This window comes from Anopheles ziemanni, chromosome 3 (assembly GCF_943734765.1).
Source record: "Anopheles ziemanni chromosome 3, idAnoZiCoDA_A2_x.2, whole genome shotgun sequence".
NCBI classification, from domain to species: Eukaryota; Metazoa; Arthropoda; class Insecta; order Diptera; family Culicidae; genus Anopheles; species Anopheles ziemanni.
The window spans coordinates 52644733-52666549 of NC_080706.1; the positions used below are offsets into that span (position 1 = coordinate 52644733).

The window sequence follows — 21817 nt, forward strand, 5'->3', positions numbered from 1 at the left end:
CGAAACTTAATCCGACACTTTGTTCCAATGTGACTCGCCGGTTTATCCGGACATCGAAGAGTTGGTATCCCATTTGGCAAATGTCTTTCTGTGCGAAGATTAACTAAAAAAAAATATCTCGACCACCCACGCCCATGTGGATAGTACTGCACAGGATTAAAACGCATTTTTATTGCTATTCCGACGGGGGACGTTAATGTATTCCAAGCGATGCTTCCCACGCATCAACCTCTTTCGATTTTCAAATCACATAAACGACGCGCATCAATCTCGGGAGTGTCCTAGGATTAGCATTTTATTTTATTTGTTGTGACACAACAGCAAAAGTGTTGATGCTTTTATTAAAACATAATGTATGAGTTGAAAAAATATGTGAGCTCACATTCGTTATTCGCAGACTGATATTTTAGACACTCATTGGTTTAATTTTATGACATTCAAAAAAGGCTAAAAACAAATTCAAATTTATGTGTTTGCCATCTGATGCTAAGCTGTCTTAAATTCAACTTTTCCAAATCTGTTATTGTGAAAGATATTTGTCATCCAGATATTAATCACAAACCTTTCCGGTTCTTTCTTCCATTTGCTTTCGCAGACTGTTCCCACTTTCACGAGCATTGTGTGCGCTGCACCGACACCAGCTGCATCAAGTGCACGGAAGTACTACGAGTCGACACGGGCGAATGTCTTCTGGAGTGTCCAAATGGCTACGTGGCCCAGTGGTCGACCAACTCCGAACTGATGGGTCGCGTGTGTCATCCGGTCGGGTTGTCCGGGTCGCTGCTGGCCGCGGTCGTGGGCATCGTGGCGGGTGCGATCGTGTGCGTGGTGATAGTGGTGGCCGCAATGGCCGTGATACGGCGACGCCAGAAGCGCAAGAAGTACCGCGAGTCGTTCATCGACGAAAACATCGACCGGCTCGAGTTCGTACGCCAGCTGGACGAGCTACGACCGCAGGCCGAATATTTCCTGCAGATGCTGAACGACACTCGGCGGCAGATACGGAAGCTGCATCTGGCGGGCGACAGTGCCGGTGCGGCCACGTACCATCCGGTCGTTCGGGACCTGGCGAAGATTCTGATCCTGCTCAATAAGCCGGTCGAGTTGATAAACGCACCACCGCACGACTGGCAACGGTTGCACGTGTGGGCCGAACGCGTTCTCGACCGCTACAAGCCAGAGCTGGCGCAACTGATCGAGTTCCTGCAGCAACCGTCGGCCCCGCTGTCCCCGTCGGCGTCCGATCCTCGGCTCGGCTCGTCCGACCATTCCACCTTCAAGTCCGCGTACCATCCGAACGCTGCGGGCCATCACGAGACCAACGAGAGCGACCTCTCGCCCAGCCTGAGCCAGAAGAACGAGCGAAACCTGTTACGGCCGGAACTGATTCAGCTGCAGAAGCACCGCACGTTGCCAACAATGCAGACCACGCACCACTTCCTCGGTTCGCTGATCAGCCTGCACGAGTTCGACGAGCGGTCATCACACACGACCGACACAAGCCACCACTCAATGGCCGGCGGCAACAACCCGTTCGACGACACGTTCGATCACGTGCGCACGTACCTGTCAACTTCCGGCATGAACGACAGCTCGCTCTGGCTGCAGGACGAATTCTTCAAGCTTGGCTTTCGGCCGCAGGACGAAATTACGACCGAGCTATGATCGCCGTACAAACGCCCTATCGCCACCATTCCAGTGCAATCGAAATAAAGTAGAAGTAACGAAAATTCGTGGTGGAATTGAATCATTCCCCGCAAAGCTTGGACGTCTCAGAATCACGGTTGTTGTAAGGATGCCTTGGAGGACACTCGCTCAAACACAAACACAAGCACACACATACACCGCACACCAGTGCACCTAGTCAGTTTCGAGCGGTGCGTGCAAAATGGTGCTGGATCACTAGGCGCATCGATTGTTACGCGGTTAATAGGGAGAACAACGTAACAACAGGCAGCGGAGAGTGTATAGTTTGTAAACAGAGTATCTTGTAAACGACGAGCTAGGGAACCATCATCAGGTCTATCTCCAAACGGTGAAAAAGCGACATATTTTTGCCAAATGCAAATTTTCACTCCAATACGCGCGGTCCTCGATTCGTCAGTTTCTATGTACATTAGTTTGAAGTAATTACTTTATTTATGGACTCCCCTTTTTCCGTCAAGAAAATGTCCGGGTAGCACACTGTTTGAGTGAAAGAAGTTTATACATGGAGGAGAAAATTATGTACGTTGTTTTCCTCTAACTTTTTTTATGTGAGCACTACAACGCGGTTAGTGTGAAGTAATTTATATTAGCCAGCCATCAGACGGTCTAAAGAGAAATAGTACAATATTGTAAACACGCAATGGCCACTCGTGGACCGGAAGGAATGGATTGTATTGAGAAGTTATTGGTTACGAATTTATTAAATAAAATTTAACTAAAAGCGAAACCTGTAAATAAATCTGAAAAATATTCATAAACGTGTTTTTACTACATCGCATCTTCTATATAAAATGATTTCAAGATTTAAAATATGTGAAAAAGAAATTGACTTTTATTAAACTCAATTACGGCGTCGAATTACTTGTAAAGATGTTTTTTTTTAAATTATATTATTGGTTTACTGTTTGCACTCTTCATGGAACGGCTCGAGGGTTCGCAAGTCTCTCCAGGTCGGGGGAAGCGTATTGTGCAGATGTTTCCCACATTTCTTACAAGGATCAGCAAACAGCGTTACATAGCTTCTGAACCAAGTCTGAAAACAATAAATCCAAAAGCGATTAAATTTTTATATTCTTCATCCCACCTTGCGTTAATGGACATGTCGTACTTACAATAAAACTTCTGATAGCCAATTCCGGAAGCGTGGGCGAGAAAAAGTGCAGCATTGCGGAATGGGCGTGATCTTGAACCTTGCGAAAAACGTGATGCCTTGACTCAGTCCAATGCTCATCGACACCATCTAGCAGTGATTCTTCGTATCCTTTCACCGTTACCCATTCAATCAGCAACCCTTTAAGAATAACCGCAGCTCGCAAAACACGGGCGATAGTAATCTGAAACGAGCATTAAAATGTTTGCCATGCGATACGATATTTCCAGACCGTTGGCCAGAGTTTCGTCTACCATATGTTATCACTTACGTGCAATATTGCGTTCGTCATAAACGGACGTACGATCTTCAGGTTCATGTTGTTGTAATGAATACTTCCGATCAGATTGTCCACCATTTGCGGCGTGGCCAGATGGCTGGATGGAAGCGAACGACGCCGTTTGGTGTTTGTGTAGTAGGACCGTTTCAGTGAATTCTGCTGCAGCAAGGTCGATGCAAATGTGCTGTATTCGTGCAGCTTGTCGTGCCATTTGTAGCTCTGCACCAGATGCGGATACAAGGCTTGGCGTTCGAGGTTCGTTTCCAACGACAGGTACGCCGAGTTGGCCAGGTTGAGTGGAGCTTGTGGCGGAGTTAGATCACTAACACATGATTCAAATTCTCTAGAGAAAGATATGAGACACTTTAGTAGCTAAGCTTGAACGTGCACATACTTTCGTGCAGATTTTATTCCTTACTTCAAGTTGGCATTAACTGAGTTAAGCAGCTCCTGCAGCTCCTGAAGAAACTTCTGTTCCTTGCCTTCTTCACCATGATCAGCGCGTACGCCATTGCCTAACGATTCGAAAACCTGTCCAACACTTGATCGCAACACGCGCAACTGGGAGAGAGCATTATTTATCGGTTCCAAATTCATTTTTCTGGCTACAAAACGATAAAGCGGCCGGAATAACGAAGTCCTGTTTATGCTGTCAACTGAGGTATGCAAAAAAACGTAAACAAGTACTAGCCGATTGGTTTATACATTCGCGTTCAATGGTACAATGTATATTTATTGATTTACTCAGGATCTGGAGAGAATAAATTGATAAGATTTATTACAAGAAGCTAGTGGATGCAAATCATATTTTCTTTTCAAAATATTTTAAAATGTTATTTCAATGTTCTGAGCGAACCAAATAAAACACATTCGAAAATGATCAGTTCGATATTTTCGATTTCGAAAACTCACTGTCATTGTGACATTTCAATTCAATGCCCCTTCTCGTTTGGTGATTTATATTTAATATTGTAAGAGCCCCGCTACACGACCCGAAAACTCAAAAACTTCTCGGCGAGAAGAGGGGAACAACCGAGAAGTTTACGTCAAAAACTTTTCAGCTCCGTGAGCTGAAAACTGCACCCGAGAAGTTTTTGGCAGCTAACCGAAAACTCAAATGCGTCAGAAGAAGAAGACGAAAAAGAAATAAATGTAAACATAACAAATCTCAAAAACAAAATAAACGAACATATGGTGATAAATTTACGTGTTTCTTTTGTAGTTACGGTTAGTTAATATTTTGTTATTTTATAGCTAGAATATCAATTATAAATTCACTATAGATCAGGGGTTCGCAAAGTCCGGCCCACCAACTGATTCCAAAATCTAAAAGTTTCAAAAAGTTTAATGATAAAGATTAAAATATTTTATTCTACCACTTTTTATGTAACTTGAGAACATCAAAATCTTCCTTCTTCATGCGAAGAAAGTTAATTATAGTTTCATTTGCTTGCTCTGCTACAGTATTGTCCAGCAAACGGTTGCCATCTTCTTGCCTCCGCACAATACGCCTGTTGCGTTGTTGCAAGTTTTGGGTACTCAACTCGATGACCCGCGATAGGGTAGTTAGCCACACTTCAACAGATTATCCATCTTTTACTTTTTGTGTGAATTGAAATAAGATCTTGTTTTCTTTGAAGGAAGATTTTTGAGTTAACTGAAAAATCAAAAACAAAAACCTCGTTGCGCCGCAAAGTTTTGAGTTTGCGGCTCGTGTAGCGTGGCTCACAGAATTGGTACCACAAAACGCGGCTACACGAACCGAGAAGATTTTGACGTAAACTTATACGGTTTTTGAGTTCTCGGTTGGAGTTTTCGGTTCGTGTAGCGGCCCGGTAAGATACTTTCGTCCCTCTCAAACCTATGTAGGGGTAAGCGGTGGGACATATCATCATCATCATCATTATCATCATTAGCATCATCATCATGTAAACAAATCCATGTCGGTCTGGAAATTGTGTATCCTAATCTAAATCCCCAGAATCCGATTCAAAATCCGGTAAAAATGGTCTGGTCCTGATGAAATGGGTTTGGTTGGGTAGAACAACTCGAATAATGGACATTCTACTGTATTTGTTTGTAAAAAATAGGTTCCAGGAATTTTTCTAGAGCCAAACTTGCAAATTGCGCAAAAAACTCAATCCATTGAGTGATGGATCCATTGATGTCCATTGGACATTCTACCCAGCGTTCGATTTGAGTAAACTTAAATCAATTACATTGTCTCTAGATCGACTAGTTATGTGACTAATTCGACTCAAATCATTGTGAGTCGATTCAAACAGTTTAGGATCAAGTCAGAATCGAGTCAAATCGAGTCCCAAACCAATCAAATCTGATTCGAATCCTAATCGAATCAAATCTTTAGAATCTGTCAAATGGGATTTGAATCTTTAGAATCCGTCCAGGGATCGAATCTTCGAATCTTCCGAATCCCGATTCTGCCAACACTACTACAAAAGACGAGAAAATTTGTCATCAAAACAATTATCGTCGATCCCGGAGGAACATCTTCGTGTTCCGTGAATACGCCCTCAATTATAGGTTTAAAATAGTGCATATCCAACGTTTCCGGATGGCTATATTCGAGGTAGATACTAATGGGGCAGAATCTTTTACGGTGCAGTGGTACTAACGTCTTTACTTTATTTCCAGTGGCGCAAGTTTAACTTTTTCGACCTCCGCAAGGGTGTCGATAAGGATAAGGTGTCCGAGGCCTTGCAAGGGGCCAAGATTACAGCCACGGCAAACGGCAACAGTTTGATAGTGATCTGTGATTCCAGCGGCTTCATCCACACGTTCACCCGTACGTGGGTTGCGGTTAGTTTCAAAGGCCACGAAGGTTCGATACTGTTGTGTGATATTTCCAAGCAAAACAATCTGCTCGTGACGGTGGGCGAAGATATCAACGGACCGTCGTTTAAGGTGTGGAATTTATCGAAGATTTCCACCGTCAATGGAGCGCAATGTTTGCGTACGGTACGCACGATGGTTTCCGTGCCGACGGCACTGGCCGTCTCCGAAGGTGGTCAGTTCATGGCGATTGGGTTTGCGCAGGGCAACATATCGCTGTACCGTGGTGACATCAGCCGAGATCGATCGAAAACGCTAAAACAGCTGACGGCAGGTACTAGTGACATCGTGGGCATTGCGTTCAAGCACTGCCACAAGCACACGCAAATGTTTGTCTGCTCCAACTCCGGTGTGTACCTGTACAATCTGCACAGTCGCGACAAGGAAATTCGCGTCATTCTGTCCAGCATGAAGAAGGAGGTCGGTTGCTGTGCCCTACAAACCGGTCACAACGAGGGCCATTTTATGGTTGGGCTTGACGATGCCGTCTACTGCTACACGTCCGACGGGCGGGGACCATGTTACGCGTTGGAGGGAAGCAAAACACTGCTGCACTGGTATCGGTCCCATCTGCTGGTCGTGATGCGTAGCCCACGGTCTCCCGGTGGTTACAATCTCACCGTGATCGATATACAGAACAAATTCATCGTCTTTACCTCTCCCATAGAGGAGGTCGTGGCAATCCTAACCGAGTTTGGTACGTGCTACATTCTAACGGAAGGCAAACAGATTTTGCATCTCGACGAAAAGGACCTCCAGAGCAAGTTGAATGTGCTGTTTAAGAAAAATCTGTACGACATTGCTGTGCGCATCGCCAAGTGCAACCAGTACGATGCCGAAGGGCTGGCGGGAATCTTCAAGCAGTACGGTGACCACCTGTACAGCAAGGGTGACTTTGGCGGGGCAGTAGAACAGTACTCCAAAACGATTGACTATCTGGAACCGTCGTATGTAATACAGCGCTTTTTGGATGCAAGGCACATTCACTTTCTGACGGACTATCTGCAAACGATTCATGCGAAAGGACGGGCAACGGCCGACCATACCACGCTCCTGTTGAACTGTTTCACCCGGCTCGACCGCACGACACAGCTAAAGGAATTCTTGAAGAACGACCAGAAATCGAACCTGTTCGATATCGACGTCGCAATCAAGGTGTGCCGCGATGCGTCCTACGTTGAAGAAGCGTTCCAGTTGGCAAAGGCTCACCAAAAGCACGACGCTTGTCTCAGCATCCTGACCGAGGACATGGGCCAGCACGAGGAAGCACTCAGCTACATCGAGATGCTACCTCTGGCGGACGCGGAAGGAATCTTGAAAAAGTACGGTTCCGCGCTGATGACCAACTGTCCGGATAGAACGATCACTCTGCTGAAGAAGCTTTGCACCGACCTGGCCACCTACCGGAACTCTACGCCCGGCAGGGATGCTTTGATGGTGGACGATTTGCTGGCAGACTTGCACATCAACGAAGAACGCCCACCGCCGCGTGGCACCGCGGAGGATTTTATACACCTGTTTTCCGATACGGACCAGTTGATCGATTTTCTCGAGCATCTTGTGCGATTCGTGCCATCCAGCAGTCAGTGCGTTTATAGCACACTGATCGAACATTACCTTTACAAGTGGCAGGAATCGCCGGCAATGGAGGCAAAGTTGCTCGAGCTGTTGCGATACAATGGCGAGCGGTACGACAAAAACCATGCGCTCGCCCAGTGCCGGATGTACGAGTTTTGGCCCGGCGTGATGTATCTGTACGAGGAGGATAAACTGTATCATCTGATCATACGGCACTACCTCAAGCACCGGGAGTACGACAATTTGCTAGCGTGCTGTCGGAAGTTGGCACACAACAATGCATCACTTTGGTTGCTCACGCTGAACGGGCTCAAGAGTGACAGCCGAGCTCCGCCACATCTTTTCAACCAAATTCTGCAAGTTATCTGTAAGCAACCCGTACACCACACCAGTTTTGTAGTGCTCTTTTAGTTAATCTCTTTGGATTTATTTGTGACAGCCCAGAAAAAACTGCAAGCGCCACTGCAAGTGCTCGACTGTTTGGCGGTCGAGGACGGACCGACGTTTCTCTCGGTAAAGGATTACTTTATGCAGGTATTCCAAAAAGAGCAAGATACCATCCGTCAGGAGGAGGAGCTTGCGCGAACCTACAGTGAAGAGTCTGCCGTCATCAAGAGGCACATAAAACATCTGCAGGAGGGCAACGTTGAGTTTCAGAATACGACCTGCGACGCATGCAAGCAACCACTGTCGATGCCGGCACTGTTTTTCCTCTGCAAACATTCCTACCATCAAGAGTAGGTGGATGATGTTCGCTAAAACTGCTGCTTCTTATGGTTGATGGTTGCGGTTATTATTTCTTTGCTTCTTTGTTTCTTCCAGCTGCATTCGAAGCTACACCGATACGGAGCGGGACTGCCCGGTGTGCAATAAGAACAACATGCAGCTGATCGAGGCACTGCGAGCGCAAAGTGAGGCGCGCGATCAGCACGAAATGTTCCACGATATTCTCGAGCGGTCGCCGGAGCCGTTCTCGGTGGTGGCGGATTATTTCGGTCGAGGACTGTTTAACAAGCTGCTGATCGTAGAGGAACTTGATCAATCGACGGAAGTAAGTAGACGTGGTTAGAATAGCGTAAGTGACTCGCCTAAAATTAGATCAAATCTCGATCGATCGTTTGAATTCCAACAAACCTTTCTTTGATTATGCATTAGTATTCAATCAATTTATCGCCAGTTTTGTGAAACATTTCATCTTGGTATTTTAGTAACTCTTCGCCATTTTGAGATTTATTGGTCGGTTCAACTGCAATTCTTTAAAAGTCTGTTTTGTGAACAATTGGTTTCGAGTATGCTAAAGCAGATATTTCCGATACTTTTTCTTTTAGCATACCGAAACAACGAAGCAACCTGAACGAACTAAACCACCCCAAGTTGGAATAGAGCCGAAGGGGGGCAGCAAACAGACGTCTTCCTATAGCATCAATACCCCCAGCCCTAGTAACTATGGTGCCGGAGCGGAAGCGCGATTACGCCAGGAGGAAGGCCGTACGGCGGGGCAGGTGCGCCTCGAGCCACAGGAGAGCGAAATGCGTTTGCGGCTGATGGAACAGGAGCGCATACGGCAACGACAACAGGCCGCCAACATTGTTCAGCAACAGATGAAAATCCGGGACGACCGTGGCCCCAAGACGCAGTCTCCGTATGGTAGTCCGAAGCCTTCGGCGGCCGGATTCGCCAATGCTAATCCATTTGAGAAGAAAATCTCCGTACCGCCGAGCAAACCGTTCGTACCGGTTGCTAAGCCGGCAGCGTCCAGCAAAAATCCCTTCGATGATGGAGAATCAATGGCGGGAGAGGCCGGCGAGTACGACAATACCAAAAATCCGTTCGGCGAAGAGACCACCGGCGGGGGCCGTAATAACGCAAGTAATCCGTTCGAAGAGGAATACGACAGTAAATTGGATCCGTTTGCTGAATAATTTACTTGCAGTGCAAATTTATCGAATCGTTTCGGATGAACAACCATATTCCGTATGTGTATGTAATCAATTGTACTACTCTCTGTTGCTGTTGCTTGTTAATTTTCCTTCAGTTAGTATCTGTACTCAAGCCGCTGTCAGTTCAGTTAGTATCTGTACTCAACCTCAAACAACGCAGAACAAAATACATACGTTTAACTATCCCTTGCGAACAATTTGAATTAATTTCACCTTTTTTTATTAGGCTTTCTCAGCCCGTTTCGGAAACGACATATAAATGGAACAAATAAAGTAAACGAAAAGTGTGAGTAGTAAATCGATATAATCGAAGAGCTGCAGAACGAATGTCGTCGTGTGAGCTCTTGTGAGTTTATTTTCTAATCCATTAGAACGAATGGAAAAGTCCATCACCAATTTTTGTTTTCATTAAGTCATCCAGCGGTTTATCATCACATTACTTCTTGTGGTGCACGTGCATGCGTGCAGTGCGATGGATTATTTACTCCTCTACTCGAGAAGATTGGTGAATACGAATGTGTTCAAGGTTCATTGGGGACTGTTCCTACTTTTTACTTGATCGCTTTGCTATGTTTTCATTTTTCTTTTACTATGTTTGCCAAATGGTACGAAGTTTATTAAATGTTGCTGTTCGCCGCGTCCATTACTAATCGACGTCCATGAAAATCTCTATGTTCGGTGTCGCTGTTGAATTTCTAATTCATTCGGGGGTACGTGTCCTTACGAACTAAGCAAAACCCTAGGTGGATTGTGGTTCAGTGGACAGTTCGTCCGGTTTATTGTGCACACGATGCACACTTGCTTGCGCATTCCTCTTATCTAGCCGCAGCAGTTCCGTGTCGATCAGTTTTGAGTGTTGCTCGTTCTGCGCGGTTACCCTACCATATGACTACTATTCCGGAACGTGGAAAAGTACAAAACAAGAAAAACAAAGCAAGCCGTGTGGTTGCTATTTGATGTACGATGAGCGCCGTCAGGGTGACCAGAAATGTCACTGAGATTTCATGCTTACGAGCTTACGTGCCCGGGCGCGTGCCTCGTGTCGCGTGGCGGTGTACTCGAACCACAGCACATTCGGTATAAGCGTAGTGTCCCGGAGCAGGAACAACTCCGAAATGCGCCACGTCACCACCATCGGAAAGTAGGGCGTTAGCACGCAGTGTGTTAGCAGGAACCACAGAACGCCCATCACCATGCCCACGAAAGCACCAATCAGCACCTGATTTAACGTGTGATAAAGCAGGTAGATTCGTCCGAAGCACACGAGAAACGCTGCCGTCCAGCAAATCGCCAGCACCAGCAGTCGGACGAGCCGCTCCAGTCTTGCGCTATTACTATTGTTCATGTGATGCAGTCTGCGTTTGTGGGGAACAAATTGGAAACAACAAATAGATTAAATTAGATTCGGCAATAGATTAAATTAGATTGAAACACATTTTGCACCGGTGCATCACATACCTTATAAAGATAAATAGTAGCACGTAGGTGGCAAAAAAGCACATAAATTGTGAGTGTGATGAAGGCATTCCATATTCCGTCCAGATCTGTGCTCGCGAAACGGGCCGCGGTTCCTTTATCCAGTGCTTCAGTATCATGTTAAAGCACTCGTTGACCAGCGTCCCGAGAAAGAACACGATCGTGTGCAGATCCCGCCGGAATAGAATTAAAGCGACAAAGCCGGCTCCAATGCCGAGCGGCGCTAAGCTGATCCATGCTAGCAACTTGCCCACCAGATCACCTATACAAATGGAAACAAGCCACGTATTGATCAGATTTAATGGAGAAAAAAACATCCCATGAGATCACATATTTAGATCACTACCTTTGGGGTATTCTACGAGCGTTAGTGTAATTGGTTGCCATTCCGTTCCTATACTTGCACTGGGCGACGAAATCGAGTCGTGCGGATGTAGCAAATCTGGCGAGGACATTTTCACACTTTCCTACGGATGTTTTGACATTTACCAGCTTGTTGACTAATTTTACACGAACTCGTTATCGGTTCTGAGTAGCACGCTGGGGTGTTTTCGGCCACGAAACCTCTTCACTTCATTCACCAGATCTTATATTTGCCCCATTCGTGAAACAACGTTGAAGTCGTGAATTCTCCACCATATCACAATTGTTTGTATGAGCTCACGAAGCTACTAGAAACCGCAGCTTGTGAAAGGACATTGTTTACTTGTTTGACTGATGTGTATAACTCCGAGTATTACACCAAAGCACTTATTCCATTGTCCGCAGCATCCGATGATGTAAACTACTCCAATATGAAATCCAGCAACTTTATCAGATAAATGCAACACATGAACAATGCGTCCCAGCGAAAACCCACCGCAGACTGAGGACTGTTGAACAACGCGACAAGTGTCACTGTACCAAGTCAAAACGACAGCAACAGAACAATCGAAGGGAATGGGGGAAGTAGTCATAAATAAACTGGTTACTGTAGTGTTGCTTAAAATATCGCCATTGCCAATCTGCGACGATAGCTGATGAATATTTTCGCGAAGTGGAAATATTTTTCGCAAAATATAAATTATGTTTCATCGAATGTCAGTGTTCCAATTCAAAACCGGCTAAAAATGGCAATGATATTTCATCGATTTTAGGTTCAAAGATTCAAAAACCTTGGTCACAACTGGAAATAATGGCTAAAATAACTAATACGTCGATTACTTTTTTGTGGCTTGGCCAATTTTAGCACCAGACCTGTCAAATGAAAGGTCTTTTAAAGACAGACAACTCTGTAAAACAAAGACTCTTCCGTAATTCTTAGTTTGAATGAAATTGCCACAATGAAGTTTCGTCGATTTTACGATCTTTCATGTGGCAGCCCTGACTAGAATAGAGGTGGGAAATAAGCTCTTATATGGATTGGGGTTGGATCAGTTAGCTCTACAATCAGCAAAGCAGTAAACTTCAGAAATATATTTTTACCCAGTGAAATGTTTTCGACTATGTTTTTTTTTAATGGTTTCGCTTAAAGGAAACGTGTGGAATTGTGTACAAAAATATTGATTTTTAAATCATGATTCTTCGGAACTTGGTGCATTCCTACGACGCCAGGACCGAACCTACAGGTTCACTAAACCTTCAACGTCGGAACTTCCGTCATGCTACATGACTAGTGATGAGGAAACTGAATCCCTATAGGGATTCAAATCTTTCGATTCAAATCTATTCTTAGATCCGGATCTTCGAATCCAAATCCCAATCCGTCATATCATACATTCTCATCTAATGCCGATTTTTCATATGATGTGTTTAATTCAATAAATGATTTACTTAAGAATATCAGTATAGTTGACATTATTCTTCTAATTGTTTTTAAACAACACGAACAATCTAGTCCTTTTTGGGAATATGCAGACTAACTGATTTACCCGAGTTCATTCCAAGAAGAGTAGCATTTATTTTGTTTCAAAAACAATTATGACAGCGTTATCATTCAAATTGAATCCATCGTGATCCACTGAAACAGTGAAGCAAGTCCTTTTGATGTTTTCCGCACTTTCCCGGCGGGGACTTTATCGGAACGGAACGAACATGGTTGAGGTTCTGATAACATTCTTCACTCGGGGTCCACACTACAGCGCGACGTCCCGTCACGAAACGCGACGTCGCCTGACAGGCGGCAGAACTCCATACAAAAAATATGTCGCACAAATCGCGCTAGTGTAGAAACAGCGAAAAACGCGACGTCGCGCTAGCTCTTGTCAAATGTCAATTCGAAACGAAAACAAACCGACAGCTGGACAAAACGTAAGCAAACCGAATCACAAACGCGAACAAAAAGAGCAATATTCTTCACGAAACATCGGATTTTTCGTTGTACTACTTATATTTAGGCTTCACAAATGTAATTCAGCTATCAAACTCCGTTTTAATTGATATTTTTACCAAAGTTCTTTCGGGTGCCGAAACGTAAACAAACTGCTCTTCAACAAGTAGGAGATGATGTGGAAATAAATACTTCCTACGGCGGGCCAAAATATCGTCATTGTTTGTTTAAGTTTGTTTTCTCAGTGAATTTCAAATGTAGAAGCGCCAAACTCACTCAGGGTGCCAAAAATATCACACATACACAAATAGCGCCTCACTCGGGGTCCACACTGCAGCGCGACGTCCCGTTTCAAAAGTAGCCCAGTTTCGGTAGAACAATCGCGCAAGCCAAGCGCGACAGAGGTAGGAGAGTATGTGGAAATATGTATCAAATTGGGGCGCAAACTCGGCTAAATTTTGTTGTTGAATTTTGAGGTAGTAATGCATGAAATTTGTTTAGCTACGTATTTTATGCACCCTGAGTAAGTTTGGTGCTTCCACATTTGAAATTCACTGAGAAAACAAACTTAAACAGACAACGACGATATTTTGGCCCGCCGTAGGAGGTATATATTTCCACATCATCTCCTACTTGTTGAAGAGCAGTTTGTTTACGTTTCGGCACCCGAAAAAATTTTGGTAAAAATATCAATTAAAACGGAGTTTGATAACTGAATTTCATTTGTGAAGGCTAAAAATAAGTAGTACAACGATAAATCCGATGTTTCGTGGAGAATATTGCTGATTTTGTTCGCGTTTGTGTTTCGGTTTGTTTACGTTTTGTCCAGCGTCGGTTTGTTTTCGTTTCGAATTGACATTTGACAAGAGCTAGCGCGACGTCGCGTTTTTCGCTGTTTCTACACTAGCGCGATTTGTGCGACATATTTTTTGTATGGAGTTCGGCCGCCTGTCAGGCGACGTCGCGTTTCGGGACGGGACGTCGCGCTGTAGTGTGGACCCCGAGTCAGACATGGCTGATATCATCCCGGTTGACAGAAATTGACATTGTTGCTGGTACTATGTAGTTCCAGCAAGAGTCCCAGCAATCTGCCATGGAAAAACTTGCTGGTACTACATGACAGCTGCAAAAAATTTGAATTTTTGTCAACCGGGATGTATTTAAAGCTAGACAGGTAAGTAAACTAGTGCTTTGCATCCATTACAATATATCTTTATTTTCATTCATTATAATTATTATTTACATTCTTTCATTTTAAAACAATAGCTTAATTAAAGAAACGCATTAAAAACATGAATTAGTACGCCAGTATATTTATTTACTATATCAAAGATACTTCTCATCGAACAAACCACGACAATGACCATTTTTACATACGAATAACGGTCTTTTTGTAATGTCGCAGAAAGTTGCGACGAAAACGTTGGCCAGATCGTCCAACGCCGCGACCCGGTGCCGGCGGGAGTTTCTGCGACAGTTTTGACATGCAAGATGGCCGACTTGGGCTACTTTTGATTACTTTGACACTTCCGGTGAGCACAAATCGGTCGCAGAAAACCCGGTCGCAGAAATGTCGCAAGCCCGTGTAAACGCATGGTCAGATGGGATTCGAATTTTTAAAATGCGTCAAATGGGATTCGAATCTTTGGAATCCGTCTAGGGATCGAATCTTCGAATCTTCCGAATCCCGATGCTGCCAACTATACATGACAGTCGTTCTTTTTCCGGTCAGATCCTCAGGTGGAAGGACGTTAGTTATTCTAAGTTAGAGTACAGTTTTCTCCATCTTCCAACAAAATGAAAATCTGGAAGGACATTTTCACCGGTAAGTCCTTGGGATAGTGCTTTGCTACGAATTGGCGTACAGTTTTGGGCGATCGAACGTGGATTTTGTGGAAAAAAAGTGCCGAGAAATCTCGCTTCCCTACGCTTGGGGTATAGTAATGGCTACTGACAGCACTGTGTATACGTGTTCTGCGACCCCTGCGTTGTCATATGCCGGGCGGATTTTTGACTAAAATGGTGATGAATTGCAAGGTGGTGCTGCTTTACCGCTTTCGGAAAGCTGTCGAATGATGCTAAAAGTAGTGATTTTCCTCCCATTTTTGTCTGCAAATCATGGATAATTCTCCCTGGATATCCAAGAAAGCAGGCAGTGAAAATGTAAACAAAAGGATATGAGTAACTTTAATTAAAGGTTAGCGTTGGCTGTGTGTTTTAAGCAACCGATATTTAGAGGTGACTCAGCATGTAGGTTACGTATGTCTAAGACAGTTTTTTTTTTACTTACTATCTAGGTGACGAGATGTTCTCGGACACCTACAAAGTCAAGCTTGTCGACGATGTCATTTACGAGGTCTACGGAAAGCATGTTTCCCGCACCCTGGGCGACGTGCAGCTGGATGGTGCTAACCCGTCCGCCGAGGAAGCCGACGAAGGAACCGATGCCGCCACCGAAAGCGGCGTCGACATCGTGCTGAATCACCGTCTCGTCGAGACCGGATTTGCCGACAAGAAACAGTTCACCACCTACCTGAAGGACTACATGAAGAAGTGAGTATCTGCTAGAGGGCACAAAGAAACGGAAGACCTTAGAAGAAAATGTTCCTCCATCTTTTACCTGCCATATTGATTTCCACACTTCGTCCCATTAGTGATGGTTCACTTTCACATTAGAGGTAATGCTCGTTCTTTTTTATTCTATTTTTAAAACACTAGACTCGTCACCCGACTGGAGGAAAAGGCGCCCAGCGAGGTCGAGGTCTTCAAAACGAACATCAACAAAGTAATGAAGGATCTGCTCGGTCGCTTCAAGGACCTTCAGTTCTTCACCGGTGAATCGATGGACTGTGAAGGTTTGATCGCTATGCTCGAGTACCGTGATATCGACGGAGAATCCATTCCTGTGCTGCTCTGCTTCAAGCACGGTCTGGAGGAGGAGAAGTTCTAAATCAGGATGGTGGGATTGACTGGTGTCGAGTTAGATTGGCATTTTTCTACTTTTGATTTAGCTTTCATAGAACGACACTACAAAACAAGACTAATAATGACTACGAGGGTATTTATTGCGAATAAAATCAGGAAATTTTTGAGATGTTAGACTATCCAGTAAGCAGCAGAGTTCTGTCAGGAGAGAGTTATTCAAGATTTGATCAGGGTTAAAAATGCATTTCGATTTCCAATTTCACCGCCAGACACAAATATTCGATCGGTTTGATGCGTTCTATACAATCATCTATAATTGTGCGTAAAGTCTGTGTAATACTCGCCCAAACTATCTTCAACTTTGTTATGTTATCATTATCTCAGCAAACTCGACCGCTACGACGTTCTCGTTCCTTTCCCATACAGACCGGGCGAGCATATGTGAGTTACTTAGGTCACAAAGGAATGTTCATGGTTTAGATTAGCACGGTACAGGCGGACATCTAACATCTTTGTCGCATTAAAAGAACACACCAGAGTTGGCATCATGACTTCTTGGAAGGTGGAGAAAATATAAACGATTAGCTGCTCCAATAAGATTTAACATTTCTTTGCAAAAAAAAATCGAAATTGGAAAATAACATCAAATAAAGAATAATCGTGAAACATCAACAGACGAAGTGTTTGATTTAAAAGAGGAATATAATCACATTATTGTACAATTATACAACCATTACCCTTAGCTAACAATTTCGAAGGATTCGAATCAGTTTCAGGAACCTCTTTGTGCCGCTATTCGTTTTGCTACCATCAACATTTTCAATCCGATGACCCGCGATACGAAAAGTATAGTTGGCTACCCCTGATGTCATTTGTGACAGCTTAGCAAAAATAACAAAAAGCATGCATTTAAAACGTAAACAATGCCATGAGTGCGATAGATCCTCGAGCAGAAGATTCGGAATTTCGGATTGTTGTATCGAGGAAAGGAAAAAATCGCCCGAAATCGAGGGCCAAACTACAGACATCCTTCAATCGTACCCACAAGCAATTCAACGAACGAATCGAAGTGTGTCACCAAACTGTGACGTACGTAAAATGGCACAGCGCATTTAGCTGCGATATTTAAGCACCGAGTGATTACATAAACCTGTTTCATTTTCAGAAAGCAACTGCAAGCAGCAGAATCGGAGCTGCTCCAGTCACTTTTTTTTCGCGAATGCTGTGAAGAGCTGCAACCCATTCTAGCAGGCGTGAAACGGATCATTTGCTTGGGTTTGGGTAGATTTTCCGAGTGCTCTATTGCACGTTACCAGCTCGCTTTCATCCGTTGCCTGCGGGACAAAGCTAACCTGAACGAAAGGATACAGTTTTACGACCCGGTGTTCAGCAGTTCGGAGGTAGAAATTCTACAGAGCCTTGCCGAGGCAGTGCTGCAGGAAAACGTTGAGGGCAAGTACAGTGCCGAGCATTGTAGAACACTCTTCTACCTACCACACTGTCCGAAGCAAATCGTAAATAACGTGCTGTGGAAAAACTGGCAACAGGAACATTTGACCAATGTAATTCTACTGTGCAATAGTTTCTGCTCTATCACTAACAACCACCCCCGGCGCTTTTTGGAAAGGAGTGCAGGTTACATACTGCGAGCAACGGGCGTGTTTCAAGAGGTTCCGCTGAGGAATAATTTCCGCTTCACCGACATATTCAACGACACGTCCTTACACTACCTTCCTATCGACGTAAAGCTTGACGATATTTTGTGGCAGGACACGAACGAGCCTTCGTACGACACAGAAGATCTAGAATTGATTACAAAGGAGGTGGTGGAAAATCTCGTATTCTCTTGATCTGTACAGCCATGGCTACGACGGCAACGAAACTATCGACGAGCAGTCAGACGCTAAAACGCCTTCTGAGCGAATTAAAAAGCATCAATATGGGCTCAAGCTCTTTAGCGGCAAAATACATTGTGGATCAATACCGTCGCTTCGAAACCACGGAACAGGTACACTGCCGGGCGAAGGAAGAATTGCAGTTTACGGCCGAAACGTACCTGAGCTACTTGGAGAGCACGCGCAAACTGAAGGAATTGAATGAAAGCTACCGTGGCAAGGGGGAACGTAGCATTCGCGATACGGCCGATATGGTCGGATTTAAGCTCCCTCACGATCCTAAATAGATTGATGTAACCTTATCAAAGAAAATACATCGCCTAGAAGACGAGATTTCTTTATTTTAGTGGATGTCTTTATTTCATTTTAAAAAAACCTATGATCTACTCTTTAAATTGGTCCACAAAAGAAATGTTTAAAAATCTATATCATAAATTATAGTCTGATTCGGGTCGGATACATCATCATCATATGGACTTGGTGCAATAACAATTTGATCCTTAAGCATAAGTGAACACTCAAACATATCCATCGCATCCGTTTCATAATCCTGTTGGGCTGTGCTGTCTGGCGGAGGAAAATCAATTGGTTCAAAGAAGAAACTCATTCGCTTGGCTTTCCTCGGTCGCACGATGGAATGATTCAATTGGGAGTTGTTCAACGATGCATTAAGGATATCCTGTTTTAAGACGAGACGACGTTGGACACCGTTCTCTTCCACTGCAGATTCAACCGTATCCACGACCGTCATACTTTGTGAAAGGAGATTCTGCAAAGCTGTTGTTTTCTTTTCCGACTCGATGATTGCCGTATACTCTTGCAGTGCCCGTTGAAGGTAATTCGGATGGCATAGACGATCAATTACAACGGATGAATTAAAAGACTCGTTGGCGGTACAATCGCCAGCAATTGCCTCCAATTCGGCGGTGATGTTTAAAAAATGGTCTACATCTTTCGGTATTTCCACAGGAATGGCGGTTTGTGCAACACTCTCAGTATCCTGACTAGCTGCTTTTTCCAGTTTTTGTTGTGATGCAGCTTTGGTCATAAGATCTTTCACTGAGGGATGTTGAACATCTTTTTTCTTGTACGGTCTCTTTTTCTCTTTACCAGCTGCTTGAGTTTCTCTTTTCTTTTTCGGCTTTTCTTGATCGTTATTCTGAGATAATGGTTTCTTTTTCTTGCCTTTCGTTGTTCTTTGCAGAAATGTATCCACTAGCTCCGGATAGGACTGTACAACCAGTTCTTGAGGCTCGATGGTGCTCCACAAGCATTCCAGACTATTTCCGGCTTCTTCGAGATATGCATCTATCTGTTCTTGAGGTATTAGCCCATGGAACATATTTTGTGCATCGCTCCAGACGATTTCATAGCTAGCGATTCCCTTGGGGTTACGTTTTTTTTTTATGAAGTCTGGCTGAAGGAATATGTTCAACTGTTTTGCAGGTGTTAACTTTGCCGCACCCATTTGCCAGCGAGTGAAAAGTGGTAGTATTTTCTGGAAGCAATATAATTCATTCCACTGCATGCAGGAGGACATACTTTTCTGAAGGAAGAAAAAAAAAGTTAATAATCAGATCCTTCCATACCGTATCCATACTTACGATAAATTTTACAAGATTTGGTTGCCTCCACGATAAATCCAGCATGGGCAATTCGCAAGGGCGCGCTAGGAACTCGTCGATGATTGGCTCATGGGGAAAGGCCGGATCCGTCAGGGCCTTCCGTTTAATATCCAGTTCGGCTTTAACATTTGCTCGCTGTTGCTTCCACCGGGTTTCATCGCATCCCGGCTTCATACGACAATCCATACAGCCGGATTTGCGATGCTGTAACAGCTTCCCAACGTGCCCGCAATCCGAACAGATGTTTTTATCTTCTGCTCTGATTTCTAACTCGGTCAAGCGATTGGCCGTGCTCCGCCACGATCGGATTCTCGGTAGGATTTCGTTGTTTTCGTGGCAGGCTAGGAAACGGGTAACCATTTCCCTGCCAACACCTACAACTCCCGCGGGACAGTAGTCGCAACCGGAAAGCAAAGCCATTGCCACGATCTTCTCCTGTCCCAGACGCAATGGTGAGTTATCCAACCGTTGCAAGTCGTAAATCTCCACAGAACCACCGTTCTGTGAGGCGCAAAAATTTCGAAACACCCGAACAGCACCGTAGGCAAAGCAATCCGAGTCCTGGCTGATGACGCCATAGATTAGATTGTCGTGATTAAGATAAGCACATAAGGCTTCTGCTTCGCCGGGAGCCTGGACGCACACTAATCCCATGGCGCTCAACAATTCTTCGCATTGTTTCAAAACGTGATGGAAACGATTACGCTTTTGCTCTTTCGGTTTGTCGGTTTTTTCTTTCGTGGCTGTCGTTGTGCTGGACGCTTTGTCGCAGTTTGCTATTTTCTTCGGCCGGGCTCCACGGAATTGGATTTGATTTCGCTTAACAATAACACCATACTTTAAAGGAGGTGCCGTTCCCTCTAGAACGAAAACTGGTGTTATGCCGGTTTGTAGTAGATAACATGTTCGGAAGAAAAGATTCCTATAAGAAAAGTAGCGACACTATTAGATAGCTTGCCAAACCGTGATTAATCATTACCCACCGCAGATAGAAACGTGGATGTACAAAGTAGTCAACAACGTTCAAGCTTTCGCACACCCATCCGGAAAGATCGATAGCGACGACTTTGTTGCTCAATTCAAATAGTGGTTTTCGTTCCATGTACGGTGTAAGTATGCTCCACAAGTCTTTAACTCCCATAGTTAATTCAGCAAGCTTCACAGCGCATTATTTTGATTACAACGTTCTCGTAGTCTCTTCGGTGTTTGACTAACGGTGGCCTTTGTCAACAACTTTGAATTAAAGTGGGTAATGTTGACAGATTGTGTTCATATTTTATCATACAGAGGGCGCAAAATATTATTTTTGAACTGAGGTAAAATAAGGATACCGAGCCTAATATTATCAAATTGCGCAGTTTCGACTCATCGAATAAATTATTTATCTGGCTCGTCAATTGTGCTGAAATGCACTTGAAACGTTTTTAATAAAACATATTTTTTATTTGTATCGGCTTTGCTAGGTTGGTAGTCCGCGGAATGACATCTGTCAGACGTCAAAGTACCCCAAAGATTCGTGATTCCCCGTCGGTCGTCAAAGCTTTGGATTAGTGATGAGAAAACTGAATCCCTACAGGGATTCGAATCTTTCGATTCTTATCCATTCTGAGATCCGGATCTTCAAATCTGAATCCCAATCCGTCATATCATACATGCTCATCTAATGTCGATTTTTCATATGATGTGTTTAATTCAATGAATGGTTTACATAAGAATATCAATATAGTTGACATTATTCTTCTAATTGTATTCAAACTATATATTCAAACGAATAACTAGAAAATATGGACAAAATGTAATATGTTCCTTGAGACAAAATTACGCGTCTTGCAAAGACCTTTCATTTGAGGGGTCATTCGTGGAAATCGGTCAAGGAACTAACAAGTTATGCGAGAATTGGCTTTTTTTAACCTAAATTGCCAATCAACCTGATTTACTTACATTCCAGGTGTGTTTTTTTTTTATCAAAAACAAGAAAGTACGGAAACATCTACCTTCAACGCAGTTGTGCGTCTTGAAAAGACCTTTCATTTAAGGGGTCAATTGTGAAAATCGGTTAAGAGAATCAATAGTTATTAAC

At 44.0% G+C, this 21817-nt stretch overlaps 8 protein-coding genes across 9 annotated transcripts in view; 5 read left to right on the plus strand and 3 right to left on the minus strand.

The window, feature by feature from the left end:
* LOC131286243 (uncharacterized) overlaps nucleotides 1-2396 on the plus strand; it is a 41197-nt gene extending 38801 nt beyond the window's left edge. For both annotated transcript variants that reach the window (XM_058315171.1, XM_058315172.1), the window contains one exon: nucleotides 596-2396. In XM_058315171.1, the coding sequence (XP_058171154.1) occupies nucleotides 596-1665 (1070 nt within the window). In that variant the 3' untranslated portion in view covers nucleotides 1666-2396. The remainder of the gene's footprint in view (nucleotides 1-595) is intronic.
* Nucleotides 2397-2605: 209 nt separating this feature from the next.
* On the minus strand, nucleotides 2606-3758 carry LOC131287942 (mediator of RNA polymerase II transcription subunit 27). The gene is made up of 4 exons (XM_058317037.1): nucleotides 3556-3758; nucleotides 3129-3480; nucleotides 2820-3041; nucleotides 2606-2740 (listed from the first exon to the last, which is right to left on the minus strand). The coding sequence occupies exons 1-4, from the start codon at nucleotides 3732-3734 to the stop codon at nucleotides 2606-2608; spliced, it is 888 nt and encodes a 295-aa protein (XP_058173020.1). The 5' UTR covers nucleotides 3735-3758.
* A 1954-nt stretch (nucleotides 3759-5712) lies between these two features.
* Nucleotides 5713-9490, plus strand: LOC131284973 (vacuolar protein sorting-associated protein 11 homolog). Its single transcript, XM_058313832.1, has 5 exons — nucleotides 5713-5727; nucleotides 5793-7935; nucleotides 8008-8305; nucleotides 8391-8619; nucleotides 8897-9490. Exons 1-5 carry the CDS (start codon nucleotides 5713-5715, stop codon nucleotides 9488-9490), a joined length of 3279 nt encoding a protein of 1092 aa, XP_058169815.1.
* Nucleotides 9491-10299: 809 nt separating this feature from the next.
* Nucleotides 10300-11781, minus strand: LOC131287054 (dolichyldiphosphatase 1-like). Its single transcript, XM_058316070.1, has 3 exons — nucleotides 11331-11781; nucleotides 10967-11246; nucleotides 10300-10863 (listed from the first exon to the last, which is right to left on the minus strand). Exons 1-3 carry the CDS (start codon nucleotides 11437-11439, stop codon nucleotides 10500-10502), a joined length of 753 nt encoding a protein of 250 aa, XP_058172053.1. The 5' UTR covers nucleotides 11440-11781; the 3' UTR covers nucleotides 10300-10499.
* A 3219-nt stretch (nucleotides 11782-15000) lies between these two features.
* Nucleotides 15001-16889, plus strand: LOC131289543 (translationally-controlled tumor protein homolog). The gene is made up of 3 exons (XM_058318825.1): nucleotides 15001-15117; nucleotides 15590-15845; nucleotides 16011-16889. The coding sequence occupies exons 1-3, from the start codon at nucleotides 15090-15092 to the stop codon at nucleotides 16240-16242; spliced, it is 516 nt and encodes a 171-aa protein (XP_058174808.1). The 5' UTR covers nucleotides 15001-15089; the 3' UTR covers nucleotides 16243-16889.
* A 247-nt stretch (nucleotides 16890-17136) lies between these two features.
* Nucleotides 17137-18067, plus strand: LOC131287261 (SRR1-like protein). The gene is made up of 2 exons (XM_058316296.1): nucleotides 17137-17306; nucleotides 17383-18067. Exons 1-2 carry the CDS (start codon nucleotides 17146-17148, stop codon nucleotides 18065-18067), a joined length of 846 nt encoding a protein of 281 aa, XP_058172279.1. The 5' UTR covers nucleotides 17137-17145.
* An 11-nt stretch (nucleotides 18068-18078) lies between these two features.
* Nucleotides 18079-18441, plus strand: LOC131287260 (protein FMC1 homolog). Its single transcript, XM_058316294.1, has one exon. The coding sequence runs from the start codon at nucleotides 18079-18081 to the stop codon at nucleotides 18397-18399; it is 321 nt and encodes a 106-aa protein (XP_058172277.1). The 3' UTR covers nucleotides 18400-18441.
* A 77-nt stretch (nucleotides 18442-18518) lies between these two features.
* Nucleotides 18519-20910, minus strand: LOC131286923 (flap endonuclease GEN). The gene is made up of 3 exons (XM_058315934.1): nucleotides 20721-20910; nucleotides 19717-20659; nucleotides 18519-19658 (listed from the first exon to the last, which is right to left on the minus strand). The coding sequence occupies exons 1-3, from the start codon at nucleotides 20876-20878 to the stop codon at nucleotides 18528-18530; spliced, it is 2232 nt and encodes a 743-aa protein (XP_058171917.1). The 5' UTR covers nucleotides 20879-20910; the 3' UTR covers nucleotides 18519-18527.
* Nucleotides 20911-21817: the final 907 nt, after the last annotated feature.